Source organism: Anopheles marshallii, chromosome 2 (genome assembly GCF_943734725.1).
Source record: "Anopheles marshallii chromosome 2, idAnoMarsDA_429_01, whole genome shotgun sequence".
NCBI classification, from domain to species: domain Eukaryota; kingdom Metazoa; phylum Arthropoda; class Insecta; order Diptera; family Culicidae; genus Anopheles; species Anopheles marshallii.
This window is the reverse complement of record NC_071326.1, coordinates 60,169,938-60,188,716: the sequence shown is the minus strand read 5'-3', so window position 1 is coordinate 60,188,716 and position 18,779 is coordinate 60,169,938. Positions and strand designations below refer to the sequence as shown.

At 38.4% G+C, this 18,779-nt stretch overlaps 2 protein-coding genes and 1 pseudogene across 2 annotated transcripts; 2 read left to right on the top strand and 1 right to left on the bottom strand.

The window, feature by feature from the left end:
• Nucleotides 1–2,732: 2,732 nt before the first annotated feature.
• Nucleotides 2,733–3,733, bottom strand: LOC128718275 (uncharacterized). The gene is made up of 2 exons (XM_053811921.1): nucleotides 3,526–3,733; nucleotides 2,733–3,181 (listed from the first exon to the last, which is right to left on the bottom strand). Exons 1-2 carry the CDS (start codon nucleotides 3,731–3,733, stop codon nucleotides 2,733–2,735), a joined length of 657 nt encoding a protein of 218 aa, XP_053667896.1.
• An 8,288-nt stretch (nucleotides 3,734–12,021) lies between these two features.
• LOC128718274 (uncharacterized) lies at nucleotides 12,022–16,080 on the top strand (annotated as a pseudogene).
• A 1,444-nt stretch (nucleotides 16,081–17,524) lies between these two features.
• Nucleotides 17,525–18,474, top strand: LOC128718273 (uncharacterized). Its single transcript, XM_053811920.1, has 3 exons — nucleotides 17,525–17,623; nucleotides 17,904–18,350; nucleotides 18,424–18,474. Exons 1-3 carry the CDS (start codon nucleotides 17,525–17,527, stop codon nucleotides 18,472–18,474), a joined length of 597 nt encoding a protein of 198 aa, XP_053667895.1.
• Nucleotides 18,475–18,779: the final 305 nt, after the last annotated feature.

The window sequence follows — 18,779 nt, the reverse complement described above, 5'->3', positions numbered from 1 at the left end:
TGCAAAAATTCTTTCGTGTCCGTTTAACAGGTTATGGGCCCAGTATAGAAGCATTGTAGGAAGTCTTTTGTATATTGCGAATTGTGCTAGACCTGATATTGCTGCATGTGTTGCGATACTAGGGAGAAAGTTTAATGAACCAACTGAGAAGAATTATGTAGCTGCAAAACGTGTGGTGAGATATTTAAAAGGTACAAAGAACTGGACTTTACAACTCGGAGGAAAAACGCATCAACCCATAAAGCCAAAATTTTCGAAATCGTACTGTGACGCTGCTTACAGGTTGCTTAGCTAAAAATCAAACCTTTTGTGACCCTTGCAGCCATTTAAACCACACGCGGTACTCAATGGGATTACAGGGCTTGTTATTGGTTGCTTAGTGGTTCGCGATGGAACTATGGTTTGTCAAAAAGCACGCGGCACTTGATGGAACTTGCAACTGTCTAGGGCTTGTTTGGAGTCGGTTAGTGGTTCGCAATGGAACTTTATGGCAAGTTAAAAGAAATACGGCCCCCGGTGGAACTCGGCTGAATTGTCATATGTCAGATGGAAAAACAGCTCTATCTGTTTCGGAAAATTGTACACATCAATAAAATGTATTCGCATCACATTAAAAAGTTGGGCAAAATCTATCGCAAGCGCGATAAGATTAAACGGGAGTTAATCCAAAATTCTGTTGAAGGCGAGCTATTCGATATCCCAGGTTCGTTAACAATTCGTTAATCAACATACAGATTAAATAAAAGATTAAAAATTATGTTGTTGTGATTACCGGTTACATTTCTCATTAGGCCCATCAACCAGTGTTCTTGATACGAATTATCAATCTTCGGAAAGTTCTGATTCAGAAGATGGACATGAAGGAGCCAAAACAGAAAGAAATGATTTTGAAAAAATGAATATGGAGGATTGCTTAAAATTTTGGGCTTTATCGACCAATCAATCTCATCAATCAATTAACATGCTATTGAAAATAGTTAACACGAAACATCCAAGTGATCTTCCTAATGACGCCAGAACGTTGCTTCGTACTAAAAGAACCCCTGCTTGCATTAAAGATATCGATAGTGGACAATTTTGGTACAACGGTATCGAGAACTGCATGTCAACCTATTTCTCGTTAGTTGTTTTTTACTAGATTTGCTTGTTTTTATTCATTCTGCTTCTTTTTCAGAAAAAAAGACCACCGTATTAAGAGTTATCCTTGAATATTTTCGTTGATGGATTACCTTTACATAGAAGCTCTACTACACAGTTTTGGCCTATTCTTATAAATTTTCACGAGATGCCAAACATTCCTCCCATGATAGTTGGTGTTTTTTGTGGTGCATCAAAACCCGGCAACGCAGAGGAATATTTAAGAGATTTGGTAAACGAATTGAAAATTATATTGGTTTCTGGAATATTTGTAATAGACTGCAACATTTCTATTAAACTTCGAGCAATAATAGCCGATTCACCTGCTAGAACCTTAATAAAAGGTAAGCGAACTAAAATTCGATTTAAAATACATAAACATGTTTTTATTTTAGGAGTTGCAAATTATAATGCAGCACATGGCTGTTTGAAATGTACGTGTTTGGGTGAATATCATCATGAGTCCCATTCAGTTAGATTTAAAGGCGCGAATCATGCAAAGCGTACAGATTCCGATTTTCGCAAAAAAAACGTATGGGAAACACCAAAAATTGGCAAGTCCACTGTTAGAAATACCATTTCTCGATATCATTAGAGACATCACTGTTGCAGATCGCCTGCATTTAATTGATTTAGGAGTAATGCGAAGATTGCTGATAGGTTGGAGAGACGGCACATTAGGATTGTACTCCAAGCTAACTGCTTCAGAAATTATGCAAATATCTGAAAAATTACGACACATACTACTCGCATCGGAAATTCATAGGCCCTTCCGAAGCCTTAACATGCTCAAATATTGGAAAGGTTCAGAATTTAGCTCATTTGCCCAAAGATATTTTATCCCAAGACACATATACACATTTTTTATTACTTTTATGTTCAATAACTCTGTTATCATCAAAAATTTATCAAAAATCTTGGCTCGTAGCAAATGCAATGGGAAATGAATTCGTATCCCAATACAGCAGCATATATGGGGAGCAATTTCTGCATAGTATTGTGCATTATTTATTACAAGTTAACGACGAAGTAAATTTTGTTAAAAAAATTCCCTTAAATACACTTTCAACATACCCCTTTGAAAATAAGTTACAGCATTTGAAAAAATTACTCCGAAGCAGGCGACAGGATTTACAACAGCTCATAAATAGACTGTCTGAGTTTGAAGATTTTCATCACTACGAAGACCAAGTGCTAGATGCTAATAACACGAATTTTAAAATGCAAGACAATCACCATGATGGTTGGATTTTAACTAAACATAACAAAATTGTACGGTTTTCTAAAATGTATTCCAAATCACCTCATACACATAAATTTTATGGTAGAAAAATTCATGTGGAGTGGAACTTTTTTGATTATCCAATTAAATCATCTTCCTTGAATATTCATGTAGCAAACACCTCTGCAATCCTTAGCACAGAAGAGGTAATACATTTCACAGATATTAAATGTAAGATGATAGCCAAAGAAACTAAAAAATCTGGAGAATTTGTTTTTATTCCTGTAATACATACGTTAAGATAATCAAATGACATTGTAATTTTCATGTAACATGTTTCATGTAGTGTAAAGTTGAATTCCAAAAATATGCTTTAATTAAATTTATGCTGTGTGCCGCATTTTTTCAATTTTTTCATAAAGAACCGCGCTATATCTTTTTTTGTTATTGAAATATCGCTCGTGCTACCATGAATTCTTACTACTTCGAGAATATTTCTATACGTCATCATTGACAGCTTTACTCCACCTTTACTGATACCTGTCCAACTGCATTTTGGTAAAAATTGTTTAGAAAAAAGCAAGTCTAAAATTTCTATCATACGGTTCTCGGGAGTGTTTTCAAAAATATTGTCTTCCAACCAAGCAGAAATTTCATTAAAATATTTAACATCATTTAAATTGCTTTCAAACATACCTAATTCTTGTTCATTGGTAATCATTTCGAACCCTATGTTGTTTTTCACACGGCGCAACGTTGTGGGAACTATTGTTTTGACTGTAAGTATATCTAGTTTGGCTGAAGTAGTACATACTGCGTAGCCTATCCAAACGATTGTTGATTTCGAGATTTGTATTAACACTTTCATTAGTTAGAAATTCTATTTTCTTCATGATAGTGGAGAAGGCATTTTCAAATCCGTCGTTTCGAACGTTGTGAAAAACTTGCGATTGAAGATCATATTCTTTTGCTGGTGCTTGAGTTTCTTCTTCCATATAGTCGCTCTCTAAGTATTCAATTGAATCATTGAAACTACATTCTTCAATCTTATCATCTGGTGCAAGCATTGCTTGAAAATTTAATAGTAAATTTTGCACGAGAATTTTGCTTGCGATTTTTGTTCTGCGAGTTCAAATTCACTTCACTAGAATCTGTTGTGACCATACACATATTCTGAATTATGCTGCCCGTTTCGGCGTATGTAGAAGTATATTCGCGCTTCACTTTACACATAATTCTTTCCCCAAAATTGGAAGGAACACTTGCTTCATTTTCCAGAAGCTCGTTTAGGCGATCCTTCTGTCGACAATTTGGCCACATAACATACGTCTTTCCTTCACTTGTTCCCTGGACAAAAAAAAACTGTTGTGCCATGTCCTATTCTCACCTTGTATTTTCTGCGACTATTCGGTCCAACCGGTGCGCTTGGAATGAGTGATATGGCCTGTCGTTCAATTCGTTTCAATTCGCTTCGTTGAAGCTACAAGTAGCCAGCTACATTTGACAGCCAGCGATTTTCCTTTGTTCTTCGACGGGGTTCATTGACGTAGATGCAGCTACAAGTAGCTAACGTTTTCGGGCCTTCTGCGGTCGCTGCCGCTGTGGCTGTCGATCGTCGGTCAAGCGACATGTCGGTGTGTTTATGTCGTGAAAGTTGATGGATCCGATGACGTCTTCAATAATAACGAATTCTTCATTTTAACAAACTATTAACACTTAGTTATACAAGTTGTAATTACTATTTACTCTCGAATCTATTAAATTTTGAAGAAAACATTCTTGTTTAGACGAACACAGTAATCTGATGTGTATACAAGTTTCCGCAGTACGCGATTATGTTAATATGTTACATTATGTTTCATCTAGCGATTTTACCATTAGAAATACAATTAACGGGGAAATTCTTTACACGTAATTTCTTTCAATGTTAAAAGGTAAACAGTGCTATGCGCTAACCAAGCGTATTATTTACGAAATTACGTCCACGCAATAATTTCCCATATAACACGTGCAAGAATTGGAAGGTAAACTGTAGTGTGGCCTTGAAATGCATCGGTAGCGTTTGTGTGTATACTGTGTTTAACAAATGACATACATTCTATAATACTCGCCGTAATGCTCCTTTAATTCATAACAATTGGAAAAGCATAACAATGTTCGGTTTCAAAACGCCGGTTTCAACGGCGGAAATTCAAATCCGCGAATTATCTTCTCACCGAACATGCATCAACTTGTTAACCCGACTAGTATAACCTTTGCGGTCGCTGAGCTGTCAGCAGCGTCGCTGGCTCGTATCCCGCCTATCTGGAATACAAGCCGGCGACGAGAGAACAATGGAAAGCTGTAGACGTCAAATGTAGCTGGCTACTTGTAGCTAGCGTGTCCGGCTACCTTAATGCAGATGAAAAACTATATTTTGATATAAGACGTTTGAAGGTTGCTTGACGGTTACTTAAAAGTTCGCGGAACTCCAAGCCCAGCTCGCAAAATTTGACGTTTAATCTGACAGCCTGCAGATTCGCAGACTATACGGCGGTTATGTCAATAGGGGCGAAGCCATCATTGTTTTAACATTTATTTTCGAAAAGTTTATTTCCAATAAAAAAATTAAATGCGACATTCGAAAAATTTTAAACAATTGCTTGGAAATAATAGTATGCCATTTGATTTGCTTTGTTCGTTGTGTCGTTCGTTTTCCCGAGAACTTGCCCATTGTATTCTGTTGTGCATTCGCCTGGAGTGTTGTTCTTCCAGCACTTCCTATGATGTTGAGTTCTGTTTTCTGGCGTTTTGTTCAGTGATACTGCTGTGGAGGAGAGAAGAGAAGGAGAGAATTTTTTTTTGTTCCTGTACAAATTTTTACTTGAAGAGGTTTGAGCCCATCAATGAGGTAGATCATCCCAAAAGTTAGAAAGCTTAAGCTTAAGCCGGTATGTGTCAAATAATCGAGCAGATTTCGCGTGGCGAATCGGTAACGGGTTGCATCAATCACATATGGACATAGATTTTTGACATAAAGAATGACATTAGGTATTCTGTACCGAGATTTTCAGGATATTTATTTTTTATTTTAGTTTAAAATTGTATCTACATTTTTTATATACATAGATACTTATAATAATTAACCTTATTTATACCTCAGTCAATTAAGCCGTTTCAACAAAAAAAAGCCGGTTCAAAAACCTTTATGAGCTTATTAATCCTACTCGGTATTACATGTCTTTCAAAAGATTGGTTCAAGCATGTTCAAACCGTTTTTTATACTCATACTTATGGGAACACGTAAATACAAGCTAAGAAATTTCCTCAAGTATCGTGAGTCAAAAACAATTTTATGTGATTTATAAAGGATGAAATTCCTTTATTTCAACATTAAAAAAAAAACATTCAACTTAAAAAACTATCAATTGTTGAGTCGAGCGAAGAACTCAAGAATTCAATCCGATGCTGACAACTAACCCGTCACCCGTCACGCCACATGTTAAAAAAAATCAAAGAATTATATCTAATTCGCTCTTTCGTTCTCATTCGTTTAAATACTGTGATTAAAGAAACATCACAGTTTTGTTGTGTTGTGTAAGTTGTGTTCAAAGTAGGCGGTGTAGTTGGTATGCGATCCGTACGTAGCTAAAACTGGTGTATAAATAAAAGGAGAAATCACATGCATGTCGCATTTTCGAGTGTTCAGTGTGTTAACTGACAAACGTTCGAGTTTGAAGCATGATCCTTAGAACGACGTTGCGAATATATCCGAAGCATTTTACTGTATCAACGATGAAGAACATGGCAAGTGGAAGACACTGATACGGCCGGACTCGAAGAATATAATCCAGATCATGACGGTCATGGTGCGGCACTAAAAAAACTTTTTTAAACAGTGATTGACCATCGAAGCAGCCTATAATGCTGATAGATTGATAAGAGCTGGACGAATTATTTGCTGGCTTCCCGTCAGTATGGTTATGACGTTCTCATTACGAGCGATGATTGCTGTACCATGAGTAAGCCAGAGATCGAGAAGTATAAGGAACGGACGTTCATGGCTTTGAAGAGAAGAGCTATAACGAACTAACTGGCAACGCTTAGAGTACGGAGGTTTCGTTGAACATGTATTTCCATACACCTTGCGCTGTCGTGTGAAAACTTCTTCGAATCATTCCCCTCGTGCTCTAACTGTATTAAAGAAGGATACCAATCAAAGAAGCATACTTCAGCCAAAGAAATTGTATAGCACTCTCAAGCATCCCATTTTCCAAAACTGACATTCCAAATGTTGCAGGTAATTAAGATCTCTGTTTGTTCTTAACAGCACATGCTTAATTTTAAAGCAGTCGGTGAATCTCGAATCTAACAGAATGCCAGGGCCTTTTATATAAAATTCCATGTACAACGGTGAACCGCAACGGGTTTAATTAAAGTAAAGGACTACAAAATGTTAGTTACTCTAGATCGCTTAGTTTGGGTTCCGTGTTGTTGAAGTTTGACATCAAACGGTAAAAATGTATCAATGCACGAAACAGTTCCATAAAGTAGAAAGTAATACATCACCATATTTTTTAAAAGGATAGAAGCTACGAGGGTGAGCTAAATTAAATGAGCTTGCGCATCACAACGCAACAACAAACGGTATGTTCATCTGTATGCTATTATAATCGAGAGAAATAATCGGAGGACGCAAACTTCGGTTCAGTTTTAAAGCATAATTTATGTTTCGTGTTATTTTTTCAAGGCAATATTTAAGTGATGTTTAGACTTTATAAACTGTGAACTGGAAAACTGCAAGTAAATTGAAATAATAATTTACCTTTTTTGATAAATTTTTTTTAACTGATTTTTTTATAAAAATAATTATTGTTAAACACCAGAACACCAGAAATTAAAAAAAAAAACTTATTAATCATGCGTATTTATGTATTTTTTTTCCCTTTTAACATCCTAAGCCTATGGGAAATATGGCCTAACCTAGTTTAAACCTGCTAGAAAAATGCTTTGTTTTGATATTTGTCGAGCAGCTGTCGAGCACTTTCATAAGCAAAACAATCTAACCATCGATTCCCTGGCTTATCTGGCTTGGCAGTTTGTATGGGGAGCTGTAAGCTTTTAAGCCTGGAAACGTCAAAACGCATACAAAAAACTGGCTTATCCCGTGATCTACCCCAATATCAGGATCAGCTATTCCGTGCGCTACGTCTACTGCTAAATCGGTGGTGTTTTTCGTTGAAGTTGTGATTTATTAAAAGCTTACTACGAAACGTACCAGAGAACTTAATATCATCATCGTTGTATTTCTACATTCGGTAAATATGGCATTCAAAGACAACTTGAAAATAATTGTTCTAAATTTTTCAACATATTTTAGGAAATACGGAACAAAGCAGACAAAAACGTTGTGCAGCAGCCTCTTCTAACACACTTCCAGCAGCGTTAGACCACACATACAGTCGTGAACTAGTTTCACCGGAATCAACAAGACAAAACATGCAACCTACAACATCTACGATAACCATCCCAACGCAGAACAATAGTAATGAGAAAATTGATATTTTGACAAAAATGGTTAAGAAAATATTAGGTGAAATTCACCTAATGTTCAACGTAATTTGTTGCGGTCCAGGCACTAAACACCAGGCAATAAACAGAACCTTTAAAATGAACAAACTAAGTGATGAAGATGGTTTGAAAAGTTTCGGCGAAAAGCTAGGAAACGACAGTCTGTATATGGCAGAAGTCATAAGTAACTTGCTTTTCATACTGAGCCAGGAGCATGATGTCGATCGTTGATTGACATCATTTTAGAACTCGTTTTCGAAAGAGAATTTCTTTCTTTATGCAGCTGGACAGGGCAAGGGTTCCCTGGACCAAAGGTTCAGTTGGAAAAATATAAAAATGTATTGGGTCTGTTTAAATTTGCAGGAGGTATAAAATTCATCCAATTAACGGATGAATACATTAAAAACTTTTTTGTAAAAAAACTTAAACAAGGAAAAAGCAGATGCGCTGCTACAGGTTTGCGAATGTTCCAAACTCAAAGCCGCAGACATTCGGAATAAAAATCTAAATGTATCTCATTTGTTTAGGTTTAGTTACACATTTTTTGGTTATTCAAAGCATCAGTGGTTTTGTTTTGAAAGAAATTTTACAATATAAGATACATTTAAACCAAAGTTAATAAGCAATAAGAAATGTATTTGTTACGTTAATGTATGCACGAGAGGAGTGAAGTAATATGTACTTCCGTTATCTATTGAAACGGCTACTATTTTGCATAATATGTTTGTTATGGGAACTGCTATTGAATAAGTTGATAAATCCGCTATTCTTCATGTGTATACGTGTATAATATTCGCATCAGGTGGATAACTTAATGCTGGCTGCTTCTCTAATAACGAATGACCAATTAATATTAATGGATTTGATGATTCTTCTACACCATCGAATTTTACCAATGTATGGTCTCGGGTTAAAAACCATCCGTCTCTGTTTCCCTGCCTTAACTGAAATTTAGCTGCTACGTGAAGTATTATTACACCTTTCTGAATTTTTAAAAATGGATATGATATGGATGGATTCTCATTTGATACTTTTTCTATTTCTCTTAATTCGGATAGTCTGCCTACAGCCTGCTCTAGGAATTTACTTCCTCCTCTGATTAAATGTTTAATGTATTGTAATCTATTTTCAAAAGGATATGCGGATATGGAAGGTAGTGGTCCAAATCTGTTAACGTCTGTATAAATATGAAGAAGATTATGAATATTAGTAGTTATATATGAACTGTGATAAATAGAACCAAACTGTTCCACAAATTTTTCCATTAATTTTGCCTCATTGCTATAATGTCTTTCGTAAACTTTCGATGAAAAAATTGTAACTGCAACGTAATATAAAGCGAAATGATCAAAAGCATCCTTCGATATTCTATTTTTTTTAATTGGAATACTAGCATACATCAAAAACGAGGATAATTCCGATCCATTCCAAAATTTAAAGTAAGAAAATGGTCTTAATTTGCGGTGTATCTCAGATGGTAAAACTATGTTCATCAATATGTCTGAAATTGATTGTTCTTCTAGTGACGACCACTTTGGAAAAGGATGTAACGATCGAAAAACGTATCCCTTTAACAACGTCCTGGTTATTCCTAAATCTATTAAATGAAGTGGATCGGCTACAATTATGTCCTGCACGATGTCAATGTCTAATAGGTCTAACAACGGAGAAGGGCGTTTTTGGTGACTGTTAGCGTATAAGCCACTTCTGAATTCTGTATCCGTTCTATCTTGTCCAACTCCTTCAAACACCATTTTCCTTGCTTCTTTGTCGTAAACACCGATCACTTTGCATTTCATACATCCGTGATACCCATTTATGGGTGATTATTTATGTGAACAATTTATGTGAGCAACAATTTTAATAGCTTATTTTATTTACCTTTGATAAAAACTCTTGCAGGAGTATCAGCAATGAAAGCTCTAATTCGGATATCTATAAACTTTCCGTTGATAATGATGCCTTGATCCAAAATTATATTCAGCTCGTCTACGAATGGGCGCAAATATCCTTCTACATTCCCCGGTTTTAATAAGCCGCAATATATTCCGATGACCATAATTGGAACCATTTCAACATTATGCACCTGCATCAAAATCGGCCAAAGTTCAGTTTTGCCGCTGTTATGGAGGGGCAATCGGTCCATGTTAATGTTGATTTCAAAAGTGTTAACATTAGGAATCTCCTGGCTGTAAAGTAACGTACAACAACTGTTAATAGTTAATTAACTTTTTAATATTTATATGGTAAGCAAAACTTACCGGAAATAATATTTCAGCGACTTCTGTACTCCTTGATACCACAACTGCCCACCAGCTACACTCACAATTTCGTGTCCAACTTTAAGAGGAGTTTTTAAAAACGTCCTAGAATCTTTTGACAGAATGAAAGTGATGCTTTCCCGAAGCAATACAAGCAACTCGTTCAACGCAGCATGTGATATCTGATACGATAACGCCCAGGATCGTAATCTATCTGAAAATGCACTTGTATCATTTTCTTCGTCTGTCACGTTTTCATACGGCAGGTTCTCATCGAGAGCATCTTCATCATCTTCTAAAATAATCTGTGCATCATCGTCCACTATCGTATATTCCATTGGTGCTTGATCAATGTCATCAGGTCGCAAATTATCTAGAACGGAAATAAAATTTGTCATCTATAACTTCTCATACTCATGTTGTTTGCGTTCTAAAAATTGTACCTGCAGCATCCGCACAAGCGCTACTGCTAGTTCCTGACCGATTTTCTTCTTCCAGCTCCTTTGCACATTGTTCCCACAATAAATTCCCCACTTTGGAAACTTTATAACTCGTTTTGCCGTTCCAGTTGCTAGTTTAGACCGTTCCATTTTATTCAGGCGCACACACATATGTCACAATAAAACGTTTCAAATTTCTTAACAATTTTACCGCGCACCTGCAAAAAACGTAAACATTCGGACTGACGTGACCTCTCTGGCCTCTTGCACACACACTTCTTTCCCTTGGCCTGTCAATTGAACTTCAAACTCGTCGCAGTCGCCATTTTCCACCTTTCTCATAGCCCCTTGCCCGAAAAACTTACAGCATTTGCGGGCTGGGAGGCTGGTTATCTACTGCAAACGACCTATTTAAAGAACGAGCTTTAACTTTGCCAAATTGGCTGCTTAAGCAAATCTGGCTATTTGGGAAGTTCTTAAAGCGTTTTGCGATGCAGATTGGGCAGGAGATGTTAGTAGCAGGAAATTCATCACGGAGTTTATGATTCTTTATGCTGGAGGAGTTATATCCTGGGTCAGTAGACGTCAGAGTTGTATCATCCATGGAGGTCGAATACTGTGCCCTTACTGAAGCGTGCCAAGAAATAGTATGGCAAAAGCTGTTCTCTGCGAAATCTGCGAGAAAATACGAGTGGACCAACAATAATATGAAGATAATCAATCATGTATAAGTTTCGCAGGATCAGGAAAGGTGTTGTGATCCAACCTGACCGAGCTGATTAGACCAGTTGCTCGTCGTTGACAGTCAAGCTGTCAACGTGTCGATGTGTAGGTGAAGGATCAGTTCGGCAGGTCAACGGTCACAAGGCACGAGTAGAAGGAGAGCAATGGTGCAATTTTAAGAGAGTTGTGCTATCGGTCGGTGCCCGCGTGTCCTGTTGAGTACTTATCTGTTTTTACGTTAAACTATAGTTAAGGTCGTAAATCCATGCGTTCACAGGTTTTTCATTGATTTGATCACAAGATATCACGAACATTACACGAAACATAAAAGTGGCGACGAGGATGGGATCTACCTGAACTATTTTTTTTTGTGATAAAGTTTTACTGTGCGTTTGTGCCTGTGACAAAATTTTAATCCTGTGATAGTTTCGTGTGTTAGTTAAAAATTCCGCCGCCACCGACAAAAAAGCGAAAGATGAGCACCAACGAGAACGGTGCATCCGACGCGAGCGAAGAGGAAGCACGGAGATCATCACTGATCCGCCTGAGGCGCTAGGCCTTTGGCCCTTCTCATCTCTACGCCCCTCCGCAGAGCGTACCGTCGGCATCATCGCAGCATCCTGGGACGCCGTCTTTTCAGCAAGCGGGATAATTAGCGCAGATTCCCGAAAACGCTGCGTTTTACCAAATGTTGCAGTTAATGCAACAACAGATGTCCCAGCAGCAGCAAATGATGGCGCAAATGATGCAAATGCATACGAACCATCGTAATCCAGAATCCCAGCATCAACAGAAGTCGCTTAGTCAGCAGAAGCCCGAGCTTATCATGGAAGCTTTGGCGCGCAGCCTAACAGAGCTTCGGTACGAGGCCGAATCCAACGTAACGTTCGAAGCATGATTTGCTCGTTACGAGGATTTATTTCAGCAGGACGCCTCCCGACTGGACGATGCGGCGAAAGTTCGCCTGCTACTAAGGAAGCTGGGAACGATGGAACACTCTCGCTATTCCAACTACATCCTGCCCCGTCTTCCGCGCGACGTGTCATTCGAGGAAACAGTGTGCATTCTGAAGTCGTTGTTCGGAACCGCCGAATCAATCGTCAGCAAGCGATACCAGTGCATGCAGCTAGCAAAAACGCGCTCGGAAGATATTCTAGCGTTCATTTGCCGCGTGAACCGTTCATGCGTCGATTTCCAGTTTTCATCGATGAACGAGGATCAGTTCAAGTGTTTAATATTAGTATGTGGGCTGAAGGATGAAACGGATGCAGAAATCCCCCAAACGACAATTTGTTCATCGAACGATGAATTTGGTGCGTTTCCCTGTCAAAATCTGCATGAAATTTCCTCGAACCACCGGATTATGAGAGTGTGTGCGTGGCCGGCTGTGTCGATATAGGGCTGTCATGAACATTTGGTTTTGCTGTCATATCTCATGAATGTATTGAAATCGGCGTTTCATAAAAGTTGAATCTGTCAACACATGACTGGCTATTTTCTTACGTGAAACATTAGCAGTTACGATAGTGGTGTGACAAAAAATTGCAAATTGTTTCTATAAATTTATCGTATAATGTCACAAAATCGAAAGACGGGAATAGCTTATCGTCAACGCGATAAACTGTTGGAGCAGCTTTCGGCTGAATATGACGAAGCAGTGGCAGGACCGTGCCGAGGTTTCTCATCACAACGTGGTAAATAATTTGAAGCATGGTATGCGTTCACATGTTTTATGATATGTAGTGTTTTACAATGCGAAATACATGCAGTGGAACATGCTGTACTATTTAAATAGGAAATAATATGTATTGCAAGTAGTACGTGATACTGAAATAATAAATTTGATTTATTATTCCTTCGTGTTCTTGTTGCAACACACATTTTATTGGTCCGAAAATCAATAGCGCAAGCGCTTGTATGTCTTTTATTTATTTTGCAAGATTCAACCTTAACCAATGATGCCGATAATCTGTTAATTTTATCCGAAAATAGGAAAAGAAGCTGTCTACAAAATACACATGACGGTACGTTAGCATAAAATACCATGTCCAGTATGACATAATAATTTGTATTTGTTGTTTAATTTTAGTAGTACTTTCAGACGATGATACTATGTTTGTAGTAGATACAGACAGCGAGGAAAATATTCCTGAGCGAGGAATATAAAAAATGAGGGAAATGTTGCCTACGGGAAATCTTATCACAATTGTGGAAACCATTCTACAATCAGAGATTGCTTGCTTGGAAATTTTAAGAAACAACACTGACTTGGATCTTCCCAAAGATTGTCGAACATTACTCAAAACTTGTACCACTATAAGCCAGGAAATGAAGCAAATTCCTGGTGGTACAAAATTGGTACAAAGGCATTGAAAAGTCATTTAAACAATATTTCAAGTAAATTTTATTATTTTATAGATATATCATTTTTAAGTGTTTTATGTCATGATGTAAACCATTCATTCAAACATGATGTAAACCATTCATTTATACAGATCTTCTACACCAAACACGGAGCAATTTACGGTTCAATTCTCAGTTGACGGCCTTCCTCTCCATAAAAGCGTCAAAATGGAAGTTTGGCCCATTTTGATGAAGGTGGAAGAGGTAAAGGATGCTTCAATAATGGGGTAGATCACGCTCTTAGCCAGTTTTTTGTATGCATTTTGACGTTTCCAGGCTTATGCGCTTTCAGCTCGCCATACAAATGGCAAGCCAAGTTAAGCATAGGAACGAAGGATTAGATTGATTTCTCAATGAAAGTACCCAAAACCCAAGCTCGACAAATGTCAAAACAAAGAATTTTGCTAGCTGGTCTGAGCCAGGTTGGGCCATTTTTCCCGTGTGCGAAAAAAGTAAACATTTTTTTTAACGAAAACAACTAACAAAAGATTATTTTAATAATCAGACTTGTATATTATTTCAAATACATTGAAATTAAAATCAAATTACTAAACTTAAATCGATTTTTCTCAAATTTTAGTTTCACAAAAATTATCCCTTTACGAATCTGTACAGAATGATACAGCCCGGTAACTGGATTATTTGGCAGATACAGGCTTAAAGCTTAAGCTTTCTAACTTTTGGGATGATCTACCTAAATGATGGTTGCTGTGTTTTCTGGCAACGGAAAACCAAAAAGCGTTGAGGATTTTCTGCGTCCCCTCGTAGTGGAAGCAAACGAGCTGTACGCAAGAGGGGTTCAAATCGGAGCCGCAACCATCAGATTTAAGATCCGTGCATTTATTGCGGATTCTCCGGCAAGAGCATTTATAAAAGGTAAAAATTATTGTACCAACATTTGTCCTCAGTGCATCTCTGTTTGCATATTTCATGACAAATTTCATTTTTAAATTTACAGCAACTTAGTCCTACAACGCAGTGCATGGTTGCTTAAGATGTACTTGCGTTGGTGAATATGATCCCAACAGTCATAAGATTGTGTTAGATTCTGTCGGTGCGCCATTAAGGACCGATGCTGGATTCCGCTCAAGAGTCTGCATTGATCATCATCAGCCGTGGGATACACCTCTAGAAGATCTGGTTGAATTTGATATAGTACAAAATGTACCAACTAGTGACTGTTTGCATTTATGCGATCTAGGAGCGACAAGGAGATGGTTGTATGGGATTTGGGATAGAAAGTTTTTATCGTTTCCTCGGTTGACTTCTTCCCAGAGGAATGTTTTAACGAATTTTTGTACGTCGCTACGGCTACCTTCGGAAATCAATAGGAAAATATTAGATCCAGTGTTTATACACAAATGGAAAGGCACGCAATTCCGTTCATTTTTGCACTACGGCAGCGTTGTGGTTATGGAGGAAATTTTGAGCTCACGGGCGTACAACCATTTGTTGCTATATTTTTGCGCTCTAACTATATATTCCACGGAATTTCATCGCCGACATTGGAACCGTGCATTTATTTTCTTAGATACGTATGTGCGGGATTTTGGTGCAATTTTTGGTCGAAAACATTTGACGAGCAATATTCATAACCTCCAACATGTTGCTCGAGATGTTCTTCGCTATGGCCCGCTAGATAGTTTTTCGACATATTGCTTCGAGAACTATTTAGGAATATTGAAACGCTCAGTACGATCCGGTTTCAAATGCGGTGTGCAAATTGCAGCTAGGTCCGAAGAGCGAGCGGATGTTCGAAGTTTAGCCACATCCAGTTGTGATTATCCCCGGATAGTGCACAACGGAAAAGGGATTCGATTGGCTGCCGATTTCACATTAAAAGCTTTGTCAGGCGATGAGTGGTTTTTAACAAAAAATAATGAGGTTGTAAAATTTAGTCCCGTGTACAAAGAATTGTCGCTGATCATTGTTGGAATGCGATTTGAATACGTAACTGATTTGTTCAGTTACGTAACTGATTTGTTCAGTTTTGAATTTACTGAAGAGGGTCAAAATGTAGAATTTTCATCTGCCGACATTTTCATTTATCGAACTGACGCTGATACATCTACCAGAGAAGTGCAAATACCTTTGCATCAAATAAGGTGCAAGTTAGTTGCTGTCTCTTCCCCTTCAATTTCTGGTGTCCAAATGTTTTTCCCTCTTTTACACACGTTGTTGTCCGATTAGTTAGCATTATCACTTTTCTAGTACTAATATAATTCAATCATAATTTAATTAATTAATAAAGCCTACATAAACTGTTTCTTATTTGGCGTACTAATTTTCATTACAGAACATGGCTATTGTATTCAAGAAAAAAATAAAACGACATGTAGCATAAATGCTAAACAGCTTACATTTGGATACAGAAAACATTTTGACCACCTCACATCAAACGATATACCATAGTACATTTTATACCAACATAACAACAACCCGGTCTGGGACAGTGACCCACGTATAGCAAACCCCTGAAAGAAATAACAAAAATCAGCAATTGCGCGCAGCTAGTGACCAACGCAAATGAAAACATAAACAATATGAGGCGCTGAAGAACGCTCAGGTGATGTGTTAAGCAAAGTAAGCATTCTTACAAACCCGCGTGAACTCAACGCCAACTTTGAACAATTATTGCACTATAAATAATAAACAATTATATTGAGGCCATTTCCGTTCACATAGTTTAACAAATAGAGTAAAAACCACAATGTAAAATTGAGTATAAATAAAGATGCCGCAGCTCAGAACGGACAGAATCGTTTGGACCGTCTGAGCTAGATATTACTCAACCAAAACTTACGTCTTCTCATTTCAAGAGCTTTGAGTGTCCCCCTACCCAAGGTAAGGCCTCAATGTCTCCAACAGTAGAGTTCTGACGAACCACCCTAACGATCGAAGTTCTTTCGTCCGATCGTACGATGCCAGCGTAACTGATCAAGACTCCGGAAAGTGTGGCGCGAGTGTTCCCCGTTACCCATTGGTAAGAACTGTGCAGGTAAGCGAGTTTACAGTGACGCGAGTGTATCTCAATACCCGCTGGTAAGAAATGTGCGGGAAGAACGTTTACAGACAATTATAATAGACAAGCTTAGCTCTTAGTTTTATTTACACGCGTATATCGTTTTTTACAGGACCCTTTTCGAATATTCCGGTAATTTTTGAAATTGCTATAAGCATTCTTGAGCTTGCATTTAAAAAATAGTTCTACATCCGCATCCGTTATAACGAACATTTCTGCAAGTTTACAAGCTACAAGTTTAAATAACTCCAATATTTTTGGGTAACTATTTATCGGAATTTTTCCGCAGTGTCCACCACCCCTCCAGCAACACTGCACTAGAAAAGCTCTGCTGAATAATAGCCTTAGGCAATCATTCATAATCATTCTCGGTTCAGTATTGCATTTAACCTTAAAAATCAGGACTTGTGTTAGGTCGCCTCCACACGGACCGCGGTACCGCGGCGGCCGCGTATGACTGTCGTTGTCAAAATAGAATTTGTATACCAGCTCGCCGCGCTCGACTGTCAAATCTACCGCGGTGCCTGCTGTGCCGCAGATTTGTCGATGTTCAACAAAGCTGCGTTTCCGCGGCAACGCCTTCCGCGGAGCGCCTGTTTGACAGTTAGGCGCGGAGATTTGACAACCTGCCGCGGAAGATTTGAAAGCCGACCTAAACCGAGCTGAGCCGAGCCGTGCCGAAGTTCAAAATTAACAACCAAAGTTATACGCGGCGGCCGCGGTACCAATTCAACAGGAGAAAACAATTCTTTCACTCCAAAAAGAAATGGCAGAGATTAAAGCAAGCATTGGTGACAAATCATTTGCAAACGGTGAAAACGCTCCTGCAAAGATGCGTGACGCGTTCGAGTGCATTAGCAGCATGGTAACAACTTTTTCGGGCGACAATAGAGAGAATATCAAAGCGTGGTTTCAAGAAGTGGACAAAGCATGTGATCTGCTGCAGCTCAAGGATACAACAATGCTTATTGTTACGCGTCGCCTTCTATCCGGAACTGCAGCTATTTTTGCAAAGACGCTTACTATGCAGACCTACGCTGAGCTCAAAACGCAACTGACTTCTGCATTTGGAAAGGGGCCTACTTTAGAGTGTGTGTACCAGCAGCTTCGGCGTCGACGGCTTCTACCTTCGGAACAACATTTAGATATGTTCTGGATATGGAAAAATAGCGAAGAATGGACCTATACCGGAAGAAGAATTAGTTTCCATCATCATCGATAACATGGGCGATGCAAGCAATACGAGTGCGATGCGTTACTCAGCCAACACCATAGGGGAGCTGAAAGCAATGTTAGGAAAATATGAACAAATACGCATGCTGAAAGAACCTGGTTCTTCTACCCGCGTCAAACCCCAACAAGCTTCCACCACCAGTCCAGAAGTCACTGCCTCAGAAACCCGCTGTTTCAACTGTTCGGCTTTTGGTCATTTGCGTGACAAGTGCCCAAAGCCCCCTCGTCCACCAGGGTCCTGTTTCCGATGCTTTCAAACTAGTCATCTGTACAAAGATTGTCCAGAACGGAAGAAATCTTCGACTGCAGTCTTCGCAGCTAATACGGATGCAGTTACGAAACTGCAAGAAACACAGGAGGTAAGTGTTGCCTTTAAATTGAGAGATTGTTGGAGCGATGAAATTAAATGCGTGCGTTGTCTTTTTGATTCAGGAAGTCCAGCAAGCTTCATTGATGAATCACTGGTCCCTAGATCATGTTTAAGTGCCATTAACACTTCAAAATATTTCGGATCAGGGAACAAACAATTAAGAATGCGCGGTCAGCTGCAATGCCGCATTAAGTTCAAAGACTATAACAAGTATCATATTTTCAATATACTCAGTAAAGGTTCAATGGCATGGCCATTGATAATTGGTCGTGATTTATTAACTAAATTTGATGTCCATCTGACGCAAGTGATATTTAAATACAATAAACAACAACTATTAAATATGAATAATAAAACCAACCTTCCTACGTTAGACCCACGCATATCTTCACAACTCCAACATATCGGTATTTTGAAA

Excerpts from the sequence above, each read along its gene's own strand:
- LOC128718275 (XM_053811921.1), bottom strand. The coding sequence starts at position 3,733 with ATGGCACAACAGTTTTTTTTTGTCCAGGGAACAAGTGAAGGAAAGACG. Across the intron at positions 3,182-3,525 it reads CAGCATAATTCAGAATATGT|GCTACGCAGTATGTACTACT; the intron begins GTATGGTCACAA and ends TCGTTTGGATAG.
- LOC128718273 (XM_053811920.1), top strand. The coding sequence starts at position 17,525 with ATGGCAGAGATTAAAGCAAGCATTGGTGACAAATCATTTGCAAACGGT. Across the intron at positions 17,624-17,903 it reads TCGAGTGCATTAGCAGCATG|ATATGTTCTGGATATGGAAA; the intron begins GTAACAACTTTT and ends AACAACATTTAG. Across the intron at positions 18,351-18,423 it reads AACTGCAAGAAACACAGGAG|GAAGTCCAGCAAGCTTCATT; the intron begins GTAAGTGTTGCC and ends TTTTTGATTCAG.